Source organism: Embiotoca jacksoni, unplaced genomic scaffold, assembly GCF_022577435.1.
Source record: "Embiotoca jacksoni isolate LCO1_2020_lvr unplaced genomic scaffold, fEmbJac1.0.p SCAF_8, whole genome shotgun sequence".
NCBI classification, from domain to species: Eukaryota; Metazoa; Chordata; class Actinopteri; family Embiotocidae; genus Embiotoca; species Embiotoca jacksoni.
The window spans coordinates 665,801-679,588 of NW_027185436.1; the positions used below are offsets into that span (position 1 = coordinate 665,801).

General features: G+C 37.2%; 1 protein-coding gene across 2 annotated transcripts in view; it reads left to right on the plus strand.

Annotated features, from left to right (window-relative positions):
* The first annotated feature begins 409 nt into the window (after nucleotides 1-409).
* The window catches only part of ppil2 (peptidylprolyl isomerase (cyclophilin)-like 2), a 28,445-nt gene continuing 15,066 nt past the window's right edge, over nucleotides 410-13,788 (plus strand). Inside the window, exons 1-12 of one of the 2 annotated variants that reach the window (XM_069138415.1) lie at nucleotides 410-555; nucleotides 737-786; nucleotides 1,367-1,412; nucleotides 1,578-1,640; nucleotides 2,054-2,105; nucleotides 3,234-3,285; nucleotides 4,704-4,795; nucleotides 5,212-5,301; nucleotides 5,400-5,475; nucleotides 5,599-5,759; nucleotides 9,658-9,733; nucleotides 10,577-10,683. In XM_069138415.1, coding sequence (XP_068994516.1) covers nucleotides 524-555; nucleotides 737-786; nucleotides 1,367-1,412; nucleotides 1,578-1,640; nucleotides 2,054-2,105; nucleotides 3,234-3,285; nucleotides 4,704-4,795; nucleotides 5,212-5,301; nucleotides 5,400-5,475; nucleotides 5,599-5,759; nucleotides 9,658-9,733; nucleotides 10,577-10,683 — 897 coding nt within the window. In that variant the 5' untranslated portion in view covers nucleotides 410-523. The remainder of the gene's footprint in view (nucleotides 556-736; nucleotides 787-1,366; nucleotides 1,413-1,577; nucleotides 1,641-2,053; nucleotides 2,106-3,233; nucleotides 3,286-4,703; nucleotides 4,796-5,211; nucleotides 5,302-5,399; nucleotides 5,476-5,598; nucleotides 5,760-9,657; nucleotides 9,734-10,576; nucleotides 10,684-13,788) is intronic. The other variant, XM_069138416.1, reaches the window with a different exon arrangement.

A 13,788-nucleotide genomic window follows, 5' to 3' on the forward strand; every position in this document is an offset into this window, starting at 1 on the left:
TAAGCATTCTTCTGTAATATTTTTTAACCAGTTTTAATCGAGTTTTCTTTGTATGATATGCAGAGGCAAAATGGGTAAAACGTTTTTTTTTCTTTTTTATTACAGTTGCACCTTTTCTCCGGTAGATGGCGGCAGAGTGCAGTTGTCACAAGTGTTGTACTACATGTACCGATAAAAAGGATGATAATGATTATGATTAACAAACAACTTAAGTCAGGATATGTACTTTTTTAGAATACGTTTTTGTTTCGTTATTATTATTTGTCCTTTGTTTTTTTTTGTTTTTTTTTATAGAGTGAGCAAAAGGTAGACCTGCACTCCATTACAGTTGATGGCGGTAATGCACCATAACGTTATTTGCCTACCGCCATTGAAACAGGAAGAAGCCGAAGAAGAAGCGGAAAGAGAAGAAATAGACGACGAGGAAGACAACAATCTTAAGTCTGAAAAGCGAACAGTGTTCTGTCATCATAGTCTGTCATTTTATTGTAGATAATTGGTTAGACCTACACAAAAACTAAAAATGGGGAAGCGACAGCACCAAAAAGATAAAATGTAAGTACCAAAGCTGCCTTTATCTCTGAAACATGCTTCTTCCTGTTGGTAGTTTAGCTAACGTTAGCTCGTAACGACCTAGCTAGTTAAAGCACATAAACACATTTTTGGCGCTATCTTCATCTTCAGGTTGTTTAATTGTCTTTTCCTGTTTCACATGTGTGTTTTATCCTCCTTACAGGTACATAACATGTACAGAGTACACGAACTTTTATGGAGGGAAGCGAAATGGTGAGTTGTTTATTGCTGAACCGCTCCAGCATAACTGCTACTTTTAAAACTAAATAAATCCATGAAGTCACCGGTTGTCTTTTATATAGAAATATATATATATATATATATATGCATTATTACACTAAATATGCATATATATATATAACCGGTTGTCTTTTATATAGAAATATATATATATATGCATTATTACACTAAATATGCATATATATATATAACCGGTTGTCTTTTATATAGAAATATATATATATATATGCATTATTACACTAAATATGCATATATATATATATATATTTAGTATATATATATTTAGTGTATATATGTATGTGTGTACTTCTTCAGTGTGATTTCACCGGGAACTAGTGTGTTAGTATTAGGAAAACAAGGTGGAGCAAATAAACTCACAACTTATCTTGTACCACAACCCTATCTAGTTTTGCCTGAAGAGTAATAATGTGTAATGCAACTGCAGTTACTCTAAACTAGCAACTCATTTCTTAAAAATGTCTTTAAAATCATGTAGATGTACAGAATTGATCTTTTTTGGGGGGGTTTTCCTTTTATGATTTTACTTTCCCAGAAATTCCACAGGCGAACTTCAGACGACTTTCATTCGACCACTGCAGGTAACAAGAGGCTTGTTTATCATCATGTCTGTCAAAATAATGTTCTAGCTTTGAATCTATCTATCTATCTATCTATCTATCTATCTATCTATCTATCTATCTATCTGTAAATTATGGAGTACTTGTTTTATTCTGACTGAACTATTTTTTTCTGAAACTTTTCAGCTTGTCCCTTCAGCCGTTTGAATATCCTGTCTGTACTGAGGAAGGAGTCGTCTTTGACCTGCTGTGAGTATGGTGCTGATTTTAAAAAAACAAAAAAAAACCAAGGTTTGCATCACTGTCCATTGTCATTGAGTATTCATGTAATACCTGGAGACATTAGACAAACCCTCCAAGAAACACGGCTGTGATTATCTCGCTTGTCACTCAAACCAATCAAATACCAACTGTGTTTTTTACACTTCTTTTACTTTATTGGTGGTGTGACTATTAGGATAATTTATCTGTTGTACAATTCTTATTTTTTTTCACCTCAACACTGGTCTGACTAAACTAAATAGTTCATATAACGGAAATGTTGTTCTTGATAATGAATGTTTATTGGTTAAAAACATTTGATCTTAAATGCATTATTGTATCTCATTGTTTACCTCTTGTTTGACCTAAATACTCATTTCCTTTCTACCTTTTTGTTTTAGGAGCATTGTACCATGGATTAAGAAGTACGGTACTGATCCGAGCACTGGAGAAGTAAGAAAACACTAATTGATCCATACACTGCTCATATTTAAAGATGTGGCAAAAATTACCTCAAAAGAAAAAAGAAATGCAGAATTTTCTCAGAAATGAGCTTAAAACAGACAATATTTGTAATCCACTCTTCTTTATTTTAGAGTGAATAGAACAGATACTACATTGCTTTTGATTTTTGGTGTAACATTAAAAACGTCGTCAGCAGTGAGTCAAACCGTTTGACTCCTGGCCACCCGGTTTCTGCACACTGCAGAATCTAAATATTGATAGTATGCCCCCCCCCCCCAAAAAAAGAAATATATATATATAATTTTGTATAATTTTTATATATTATATAAATATACATATTTTTATATAATTTATAATTTTTATATATATAAAAATAATAAATTTTCCTTGTTTCCCCCCCCCCCCCACACCGTTTAAACTACTCCTTTGTTTTCATTTTCGGTTGTGCTGATGTTAAATACCCTAATAACAATAATAATAATAATAATAATAGCAACAGTAGTTTCAGCACCAGACTGTTTAGAGATGGTCTTGTAGCCTTAACCCTGAACATACACTGTAATTTGTTTCTTCCTTATCTCCTTTGACGACTCTCTTTTTTTTCTCTTGTCCATGGTCAGTGAATTCAACACAATGATACCAAACATAACAATGACAATATAATTGAAGACAGTAGTCTTTAGTTATCACCACTTCCAAGGTGTATCAATAATTTTGTCTTTGTTAGAGTAAGTAAGAATTCTTCTCTCCTCAGCCTCTTGGGTTTTAAAGCTTGGCATATCAACAGGTAAAGGGGGCATCCTTCATAATTCGGTGTCATCCACGAACAGTTATGTGAAGTGTCATGTAGTTATTCTGTAATAATTATCAAAAAAGCTGAATTTAAAACAAAGAATATCCTTGCCTTGACAAACATCGGCACTCCTCACACTTCACACCATATTCGTCAAGCTTTCCCTTTAAGTCTCTTTAAGGTTGTTAAAATAAACCCTCACACATACATGCACATATATGTATCAATGAGTCAAATGGGAATATTTTGGACTGTGATATGTGTGAGATCCATCAGCAATATTCTTAAATTTTTGGAAATTACATTTTTCTTCTTTCTAACAGAAACTGGAAGCGAAGTCCCTCATCAAACTCAACTTCGCCAAGAACAATGATGGTAAATATTCTTGTGTTTTAATATACTTCAGCCATGAAAGAAATTTAAACAATGGCAATAATAAGTGGAAAATGTCATTTAGAGTAAGCTTAATTTCTCAGATCCCAATAACCAAACTAAGCTAGTAGTAAAGACTATAAAGGCTAAACCACATTTCTCTTAGTGCATTGTTGTGTGACAGCTGCTTGAAAAGAAAGATTTGATTTAAAAAAAAAAATCAGAGGGTCATTTTTTTGGGTGGGAAACATCAAATTAAAGCAAGTCGAGGGATATGCGTGAGAAGTGATGTAATTCAGCAGAGAGCACAGGATCCTGTAGGTACGGCTTCACTTTGATGTTCAGGACTACGAAGGTGGTTCACGTCTTACGGGTGGAAAACATTGCACCAAACCTGCTCCACAGCAGGTCAAGTTCGAGTTAACAGATTGTAAATGTACAAAAATCACTGCTTACTGACCAATCTTGGAAAATGCCACCATCATCATCATCATCATTATTAATAAAAGATCCAGTGGAGCTCGCAGTGCAGATATTGAGGGGATTTCTGTGGAGGGCAAAGCATTCAGAGACCAGCAAACCTCAATTTTGTAGGATGACCTCAGTGTAGAAAAGCATTAAGACACAGAATCTAAGTCTCATAAAAAAATCATCAGGGAAGGACAGAGACTAATTGATGCACTAAATCCTTGTACTTTAAATTATGAAAGTAAACCTACTTTCAACTCTTTAAGGGTATTTTGCACATCTGTAAACTCAGCTCATGTAACACACAGTTTTACATTAACACATACATTAGTAATTTTTATAATATTATATTGCACATTACACATACTGTTTAAACTATGGACATTTGGACTAGTACATTTATTTTTTTTCTACGTCGTTGAGAAATTTGTTTTCTTTTTCTCTTGTCAATTTTTTATGTTATTTACCACAACACCAAAACAAATCTGTTTATATCTGAAAATGTACTTTTTGGCAATAAATCCAATTCTGATCCTGAAGAATACATATAATGCAACACGATAATTTAACGGAATGTAAATATAGTCAGATGTACTCATGTCCTAATGATGGGGCGATGATATTGTAAAGCTTTTGAGTTCCACCTTCACACAGTTGGTGATTGTGTTACTTTCAGCCTGGATTACGCGCCTAACTTCCTCATATTTGTGTAATATTCTAGTTTTATGTAGTTAATATGCCGCTTCCATGTGAATATGCTCATAGCCCTGGATTGACTTAGCAACCACTAACCACCGGCATGTGACTACTTACTGTGATTACTTATATTTAAGCCAGATAACGTAAAGCTATTTGGGGGTAGGTTGTACCTGCTTTGGAGTACAGGCCTCTGATTTAGAGCGACTGCCACTAAACGTGCTGCTTTTTTTTTAAATTTTTAAATTTTGTTCCAGGAAAGTATCACTGCCCGGTTCTGTACAACGTCTTCACAAACAACTCTTACATTGTCACCAACAAGATCACTGGGAACGTGTTTTCTTATGAGGTTGGTGAACTCGCTCTCGTTTGCCGCATTGATCCCCATATAGATACTTTAATTTAAATAAAGACGCACAGAGAGGTTATTGATTCTAGTGTGATGCAGTACGGATTCTCAGTTCACATGGTCTCGCACTAAATTAGTGGCATACAACAAAGATTTTTTCCTAACAAACTTGGGTTTACATACTGTACAAGACCTTAGAAGGTCCTCTGTTTTTACAAATACATTTTAAAAAGTAGTATCTGCTTTTCAAACATGTTTTTATTCTTATCCTGGAAAAACAAACCTGCCAAAATTTGTCTTACTGCTATTGAGCTGCAGTTAAAAATGAATGAAAAGAAACATTTGACCTATTCCTGTCTGTGATATTGGTAACCAAGATAGGATTTGTTTTCCTAAATATTTCTGTCTCTACTCAGGCTGTTGAGCAACTAAACATTAAGACCAAAAGTTATAAAGATCTGCTGACAGATGAGCCCTTTACCAGAAAGGATCTCATCACCCTTCAGGTGGGAAGTTTTTTGGTTTGCAAAGTTGAAAGCACATTTTTGGAGGGAAAATGACCATTGGTTTTGATGATCTAATTTGCTTTGTTTTGTCTTTGTAGGACCCAACAAACCTGGATAAATTCAACATTTCCAATTTTTTCCACGTAAAAAACAACCTGAAAGTCCTGGATCCAGGTATCAATATGTTATTTTTTTGTTTACTTGCTTGTGATGGGGAAATTATCACCAAACGTCTTTTTGTTAAGTACTTATCAGCAATATAAATGTGCTTTTGGTTTCCTTTCTGGCACCGTTAAGATGAGGAAAAGGCCAAACTGGACCCAGCGTACCACCTGAATAGCACCAATCTGGAGACCAGGGAGACTTTAGCTGAGCTTTACAAAGACTACAAGGGGGATCAGCTACTGGCTTCTACCATGAAGGGGCCAGAGGCCAAGAAGACGGACAAACTAAACGCTGTAAGCAAAAACATTGTGTTGCATAATCATACACCTGAAAAAGCTCTTGTCCTTTACAATATAATTTCTTCCAATAGGAGTGATAGTTGGGAGTATCTGGACATCCAAAACACTGTAGTTGCTCGTAAAGCGTGTTTAAAATACAAAACATATGTACTCAGACTGACATCTTTCACGTCTTGTGTGACAACAAGCCAAATTTGGGTATGATTTGGCTCAAGTGTTTATTTGCTCCAATACCTTATTTAACACTGAAATGAATCTTAATCTGGATCCAGGAAGCTCTTATTTGGTTACATATTAAAGAGTTCAGTTCAAACTCACATTAGTTTCAGTGTAGCTTAATTCCATGTTAGATTGCACAAAAAAAACACTAGTTCCCTTTTGATTAGAGGAGAAAACCTTACCAATTTTCTTGTTTACTCGATAACATGAAGATGCATCTGTTGTAATTCCAATTCAGTAGCTGCTATGATTAAGCGCCGTAGCACTTTTAGGAGTTTTTTTGTCCGTGTGGACTCAAAAAGTTCAAGACCTCGGAAATGTAATTTATCACAACAATTTATCAGTGTCCACTCACTGCTTTTTTCTGGAGCTTTCAATCATACCACATAGTATCCAAGCTTCTTAACTGACATTAATTTTCTCAATCAGGTTTTGGCTGGACAACAGCAGCAGAGCCAGCTTAATAAACACAACTTAAGTAACCTATTTAAATGACACTGCTGGGCGGCTACATGCAGCAGCTTCCTGTATCAATGTTAAATTTAAAGCCCTCTACTATTTCATACACAGTCCAGCCATTACTAAGGTTTTGAATAAGTTTGACTTCGTCATGTTTATATGCATTTGACTTCTAAAGGGCAATTAACCTGTGGTATGTAGTTACCAACCTGGCTCCAAGTACCCAGGCTTTTCTTTCTGTTATTTGGTTTAACTAAACCTAACAAACAAACAAACCACGCAGAGCGGTCACATGACGGTGGTCACAAAGTCATCCTCGGGTTTGCCAGTCTAGTTATGCGTGCCTTCATTTTAAGAGGAGTGGTATTTGCAACATATGAACAAGTCTACTGGCAGCAGAGCATCATATTTTAACAATGAAGAGCAAAGTAGATTATTAGAAAAAAATACAAAGATGTTATTAATCCAGGCTAAAAGCAGGGCGAAGCTGCCAAATGTAAAAAAAAACATCTGGTAAAAATAGGTGAATAATTTGCATATAATTTCACTGCCCTTTCACAAGTACATCTGACTATAATTACATTCCATTGAATTAACGTGTTGCCTAATAATGATTAACGTGTATTCTTATTTTGCGTTCAACATTTTTAGCCTTTTTCTTTCAACTGCAAAGTCAGTATTGTCAAATGGACTAGTGAGCAAGTAAGGAATCGATATAAAAACCATTTCAAACGAGTAAGTGGGCTTGCTTTCATGTTTTATGAGTGGAAGGATTTGGTGCTTAAATCAGTCTCTGTTGTGGGATGATATCGGTATACACACAACAAAAAATATAAACTCAACCCTTTTGTTTTTGCTCTCAAATGTAGTTCTGAAATTTGTTGAAATCTGTGTTAGTGAGCAATTCACTCTTTGCCAAGACACCTGACAGATGCCGATTTAACAACGTGATAGTTGGTCATGGTTACACAACACCATGCCACAGATGTCGCAGGTTATGAGAGAACGTGCAATTGGCACGGTGACTGAAAGGATTGTGACGAGCTCCTGAGGCCGATTTGTTTTCATGCCGTTAATTCGCCATCATCGCCTCACATGATAATTACCGAGCCCATGTTTGCAAGGATCTGTACAGATTTTCCCGTAACCTGAAAACAACCCAGTTCTTGCAACGGCCTGCATACTTATCAGACATGTTACCCATTCAGCATGTTTGAGATACGACGGTATTTTCCTATTCCTAAACATCATCCAGCAACTTGATACACTCGTCGAAGAGGAGTGGACAAGCATTCCACTGGGAACAATAAACAACCTCATCCATTTTATGGGAATGAGATGTGGTAAATTGTGGCGTGTGCAGCATAAGTTATCATAACGGTGAACCCTGGGTCACCATTACCCTTTTAACCCCCAGATGATTGGTAGCACAGACCTCTTGTTAAAGATGTAGGTTTTACTTTGCACACAGGAGGGAGCCAAACGGTCAGTAATACATTGTGGGCAACAAGATAAACAGCTACATCTGGAAACAGAACAAATATATTTTTTTACAGTGATATGGGGGAAGTATTGTAAATGTAAAATGATAGAAATTTAAGCATATGTAAATAAAACCCAACAAAACAAGACCCCCCCCCCGCCCACACACACACACACACACACACAATAAGAACACGACGGTCTGAACCCGAGTGACTGCGAATGTCAGAAGGCCTCGTTTAAATATGCAGTGTGTTTATTTTCTTTTATAAAAAACCTTTTTAAATAATTAATGCAACCTACTTGCAGGTGTGCTCTCAGTCATCATAAGTCATGATAAGTCAGGTTTAACAGTGGAGAGACAAACACACACCACCGTGTAACTAAAGGTCAACTGTGATCATGTAATTACCACGACTGTCCTTGAAGACATGAAGTCTAATTGAATTCGAATGCTGTCTCGACCTCTTTTCCTTTTAGCTCTGCTTCGATACTACGTCATGTCTCGTTTTTTTTTTTTAGTTGCTTTCCATCTCGAGTTCAGAGCCGAGGTGAAGCTTTGACAGTATCTGTGAAAGCGGGAAATATAGGTCAGACGGAGCGCACTAGGTAAAGTCTGCGCTTTCACAAGAACTAGAGCAGAAGAAGGCTAAACCGGGACCGTAGAGTAGACGCCAGCTTTTGAAATCCATTTTCACTTCTCAGCTTTCATCTTCACTCAGTTTTATTCTCTTGACTTCAATAACTCCTCCAGTCTCACTGCATCACTGGTGGTATTGTTTGGGGTATATATCGCCACTGAGCAAATATATTCTACTAGAATTTAAGATCAACTAACCCTATCTTGGAGCATTTCCAATGCTCCTAAATTATGAGACGGTATAAATCTTTCCCAGCTTAGGCGGGAGCTCTGCTCTTATACAAGCTAAAGCTGCAGAGGCTGTCATTAAGCTAGTTTGCACTTGATGTATCGCTCGTTGAAAACAAGAGGACCAGCCAAGTACGGGGCTGGAAAGAGATGCGGTGGAGTAGAGGATGAAGATTCAGGCCTACCCCGGTTGGAGTGCCTTTGAGCAGAAAAACCTGTTATAGGTATACAGACGAGGACAAATTTATTGGTACAGAATTGTCTCTGAAATAACGTAAAACTGATGAAAGTCACATCCATCATTGTATTTCATATTTAATACAAATACTAACTAGACTTTTGATTCTACAGAATGAACACAGAGATTTCAGTCCCCCCCTCCACCGCCCATTTTGAGAATCGTCTTGTGGTGGTGGATGGAGAGGTGTGTAGCTGATGTGCAGGCGGAGACTCTTGCATTTTGGTGGGGAACTAAAGTTGCCCAAAATGAATTAATTTGAAGAGGAAATGAATGCAAATGTAATGTTTAGTTAAGGTGAAACCAAGTGATTTTATTTACTCAGGCATGCCATGGAAGAGCAGCTTCATCAGCTTGTTTACATTGAGGTCACTCCTTTAGTCCGTCTCGACAAATTTCACGGCACCAAAGCAGCCCCTTTGCAGATCGCATTTCCTGATGCATTCACCTTACCCATATGTAATTTAGCAAATTAAGATACATCTTGAAAACAATGATATACTCTAAAGCACATTGCAGACTCAGCTTTTTCGTGCATTAACTTTTTCTGGCCCCCGGGGCTGTTGGGTCAGTGGTTATGTTGAACCCCAAGAAGACTTTAAAGTTATCTTCCTCTTTTCCTCCAGGCCCACTACTCCACAGGCAGAGTTTCTGCCTCCTTCACCTCCACAGCCATGACTCCTACAACAATACATGAAGCAGGCAAGTGAACGTCTCAGGACTCCTCCTTCCTCCTCCTCTCCCAGCAGGTTCTTAACGGAAAGAAACATTCATCTCTTCTGACTTTTGTTGCTTTAACCTTTACTCATCCAGGGAGAACTGGCTAGTCATGTGTGCTCTTTTTGTAGCAAAGTTCAGTTTCGTGCTTGCATGGTTACATGCAGCTGCAAGTGGGAGCTGCTCGTTTCCACTGCATTTTCCTCTGTCCGCCGCTGAGCTGCTCCATGGGAGGGATTTGCTGTGAGACTACTGAATATTAGGTTCAGTAAACTTCAGACAAAGACAAAATTTGGATTTAGTGACCTATTTCAGGTTTCTGAAAAATTCTGGTATATGGCGCTTAGTCCAAGTAAGCATGTGTCGTTCTTGCAGTATATCAGAAAGTGTTGCAGTGAAATTCAGGAAATAATTTGTATTTTAGCTGCCTATGTCTATGCTGTAATTTCCAGTTTTGTTATTCCTCACCACATGAGATACAGTTTTAAGATTGAGTTAGATTGGGTAAATTGAACAATATTGTTTAAATATATATTAAAAAAAAAAAAAATTAAAAAAAAAAAGCCGTTTGGATTGAAGATTGTTCAGCGGAGAAAAACTCTCACCCATAAATCTAAACGATAGCCTGAACTCCAGAGGCTTGGAGTTTTTTTTTTTTTTAAAGGTCGGAGACATCACCTGCAGCAATATCCAGATTAGAATCATAAACAGTCAATAAAATCATAGGATTGTTCTTACAATGTTTGATTTGCCAGCCATAATCTTAAATAGTAAAGTAAACTGTAAAGAATCATTTTGTTTCACTAAATTGGTATTTTTCTTGTACAGATGCTATTGCAGATGACACCGTGCGATACCAGTACGTGAAGAAAAAAGGCTATGTCCGTCTATGCACAAACAAGGGAGACGTGAATCTGGAGTTGCACTGCGATAAGGTAAAAAACACACATTGATGCATATAAAACAATCATAAGAGCAGCTGGAAGAATTACTGCTGAAGATAATTGTAGCATTGAAGAATAATGCCTTCAGAGGCTAAGTTTCTAGTCGTGTTGGAAGGATTTTCAAAAGATAATAAGCTGTTTTTATTTTTTATTAAAAAAAAAATATTATCATAGTTTTATAAATACAGCCATTTGTTAATTTTAAGGCTCTCAAATAATAGTGTTGTGACCTAGGTTTGGCCTGAGCAGGCGGTCAAATTGTATATAGGTTTACTCATCCAAAACTGAAATCAACCTTTTGCAGAATTTGTACTAAATGTTGCCATGTTTAAATCTTGGCAAAAAAAAAATATATATATATTCTTTCTTGTCTACCACCTTTTTAAGGTCATATGTGAGGGTTCCAGAGAGAACAGCATGAACTCAAGGAATGTATTTCTGCCCTTGTAACCGGACGCTTCATGCGCTCGGTTTTTCATTGGCTTCCGAGCCGTCGAATCAGAATAATAAGAGGAAAGTTGCAGCGGTTAGACGACCTGCCCTCCGTGCCCCACATCTTCCTCCACCCCACCTTCTTCCCCAGTGGTTTCCATTCAAGATCGCAGCTCTATTTGTAGCCCGCTTATGAATTAATGAGTGCAGCTTCCCTGTCACATACACTCTCAGTCACAAAGATCCAGAGCCCACCTCCCTGTGAAGTGCCCATTTTGCTTACCCAGCGTTAGATGCCTCTACTGTCCCTGCTCTCGTCGAAGTTTGGATGATGCGACCTGTACGCTAGTCACACATAATATCAAAGAAGACAACAGCTTGGTTATATTCAAAAGCCTTGATACAGTTGATGAGCCTTATCTGTTTGGGGTAAAATAGCACGACTCTTGGATTAAAAAAATAGATTTTGGATGATTAAAATGTAAATTTAGATATGAATCTAAATATTTTACTTATTTCCTTTTAATGGCTACTTTAAAACAAATAACTGAAAATGAATAGACTGAAAGGGCTTATAGTTTGCCTCTATCTTGAAAATATATAACATATTCAGATTTATGGTATAATGTAGAAAGTGATATTCCTTGATAGATGCTCCATTATTAGATTTTGTACAAGTAAAATATGAAAACCAGGGATCTACATAAGCTATTAAGAAGCTCCTAAAATGCCCCAAATTCTGGAAGAATATAATGCAAGTTGATTTAAATATAATATGGATATTTGATGGAATCATTTTAATCTGTTTTATATCCTTCATCCTTTTATTTTGTGTTAATTGCTTTGTGAAAAGAGAGTCTGTTAGCATATGTGAATTGGGACATTTTCTACATTTTTCTTCTGTCTAAGCATGTTTCTAAATTGGTCCGTATTTTTTACCTTCACAGACTCCACACGCAAACAAACACAAAAACACGCACGCTTAAATAACCATCATTACAGGACAGCAACAGCAAAAGACAGTTGTATATTTTGATGTCACGCATTTTATTCGCAGATGTAATAGCAATGTGTTGTGCCAGACTGCTTGTCCTTTGACAGCTATTCTTATGTGTTGTTTTCCCTTTGCAAAATATATTTGATGGCTAATATTTTTAGAGATCAATCATGTTTTGTGTGAACAACCAGAAAGCCTCTGGGTACTCAAATCTTTTGAAAAGCTGTGTTTCATAATAGAGGGGAAAAAGAAGCAAAGCTTTGAACCCTAACAGCAAAATTGAGACGTAGGTGGAAATGAGACCAGTGGAGCTTTGAAGAACCGGTCGCACACCAGAAGCCAGCGAATAAAAATAGGTTTTGCAAAAGCATCTGTTGATTCTTGGAAACCAGCAACCATCGTTGCCAAGGGGAAAAAGTTAGTTTTATACACGCGCACGCGCGCGCGCGCACACACACACGCACACACACACACACACACACACACACACACACACACACACACACACACACACACACACACACGTTCAGGTTGTAGGTTGTCACACCTCAGTGGTTCTGAGGTGACAAGAACTCCTGGTGGCAGGCAGATGGAGTGTTCCTTAAGGTTGTTGATGTTAATAACAGTCGTAGTCATTGTCAAAGCCACGCCTCCTGCTTAGGGGACAATTAACTGCCTTATTGCACAGAGTGCCAGTCCAAATTTGATTCTATCTGTTGGCGTTTTGTAATGATTTGTTCCCAAGATGCAAAAATTTAAAAGCAAACAAAGAAATGTAAGAGCACAGTTTAAAAAAAAAAAAATGTTAAGTAAAAAAGTATATGCACAATTATACTGCATGCTTCTTCTCTTTGGATGCAATTATGATGTGAAAACCAGTGTGGGACTATGGAAGTGGAAGATTCTCGTATCTGCTCTCACTAGGCAGGAGTCATAAAATACTGACAAAGCTTTACAGTACAGTGTAGCGTCAACCAACAGTGAATGTCACCCATTGGTTTGTGAAGTTTATTTTTCGAATTAATGACAGGATTATTTTCAAAATGGACCGGCAGAAAACTAGTAAGAAGGAGCGACTGAGGCTAGCAAAACCGAAATAAATCATGGTGAAATTTTGACATTCGGTTTTAAGAGACCAGTTTATTTGGGAGACTATGGAGCCAGATGCTTTTTTGGAGCCAACCTCCAGCGGCACCTGGTGGTATTGCAGTTCAAGGCACTTCGATGTGTCTAACAATGTTTATTTAATGACTTTATTGATTCGGTTTGCCTATGTCTGCCTGTAAAAAGAAACCAAAGTTGTTTCCTTGTCCTCCTATCAAATGGGTGCATTTGCTGTAATGTTACCATGTGACACTTGGGAAGTTGCATGACTGATTTATCCTTAGAGTGGGATCACTTTTTTTTTTTCCAGGCAGTTTCAGCCACTGTTGCATTAACTGTTCCATTCATTATAACGCAGGTTAAAATGCACTACTTCAAGTTTTAGTTCATGCTCAAATGCATGATTATGGGTTTTATCACTGGGTTTACCAAGAGGTCTCCTTCCATCAACACTTTGCTGAGCCTCCTCATTCTGTGTCAGTACTTGTGCTTAGGCTTTGTTCTCAATGCCATTAATTTGAAACCTCAGCACTGATTTTTAGTACTATTGAGATTAAAGAGCA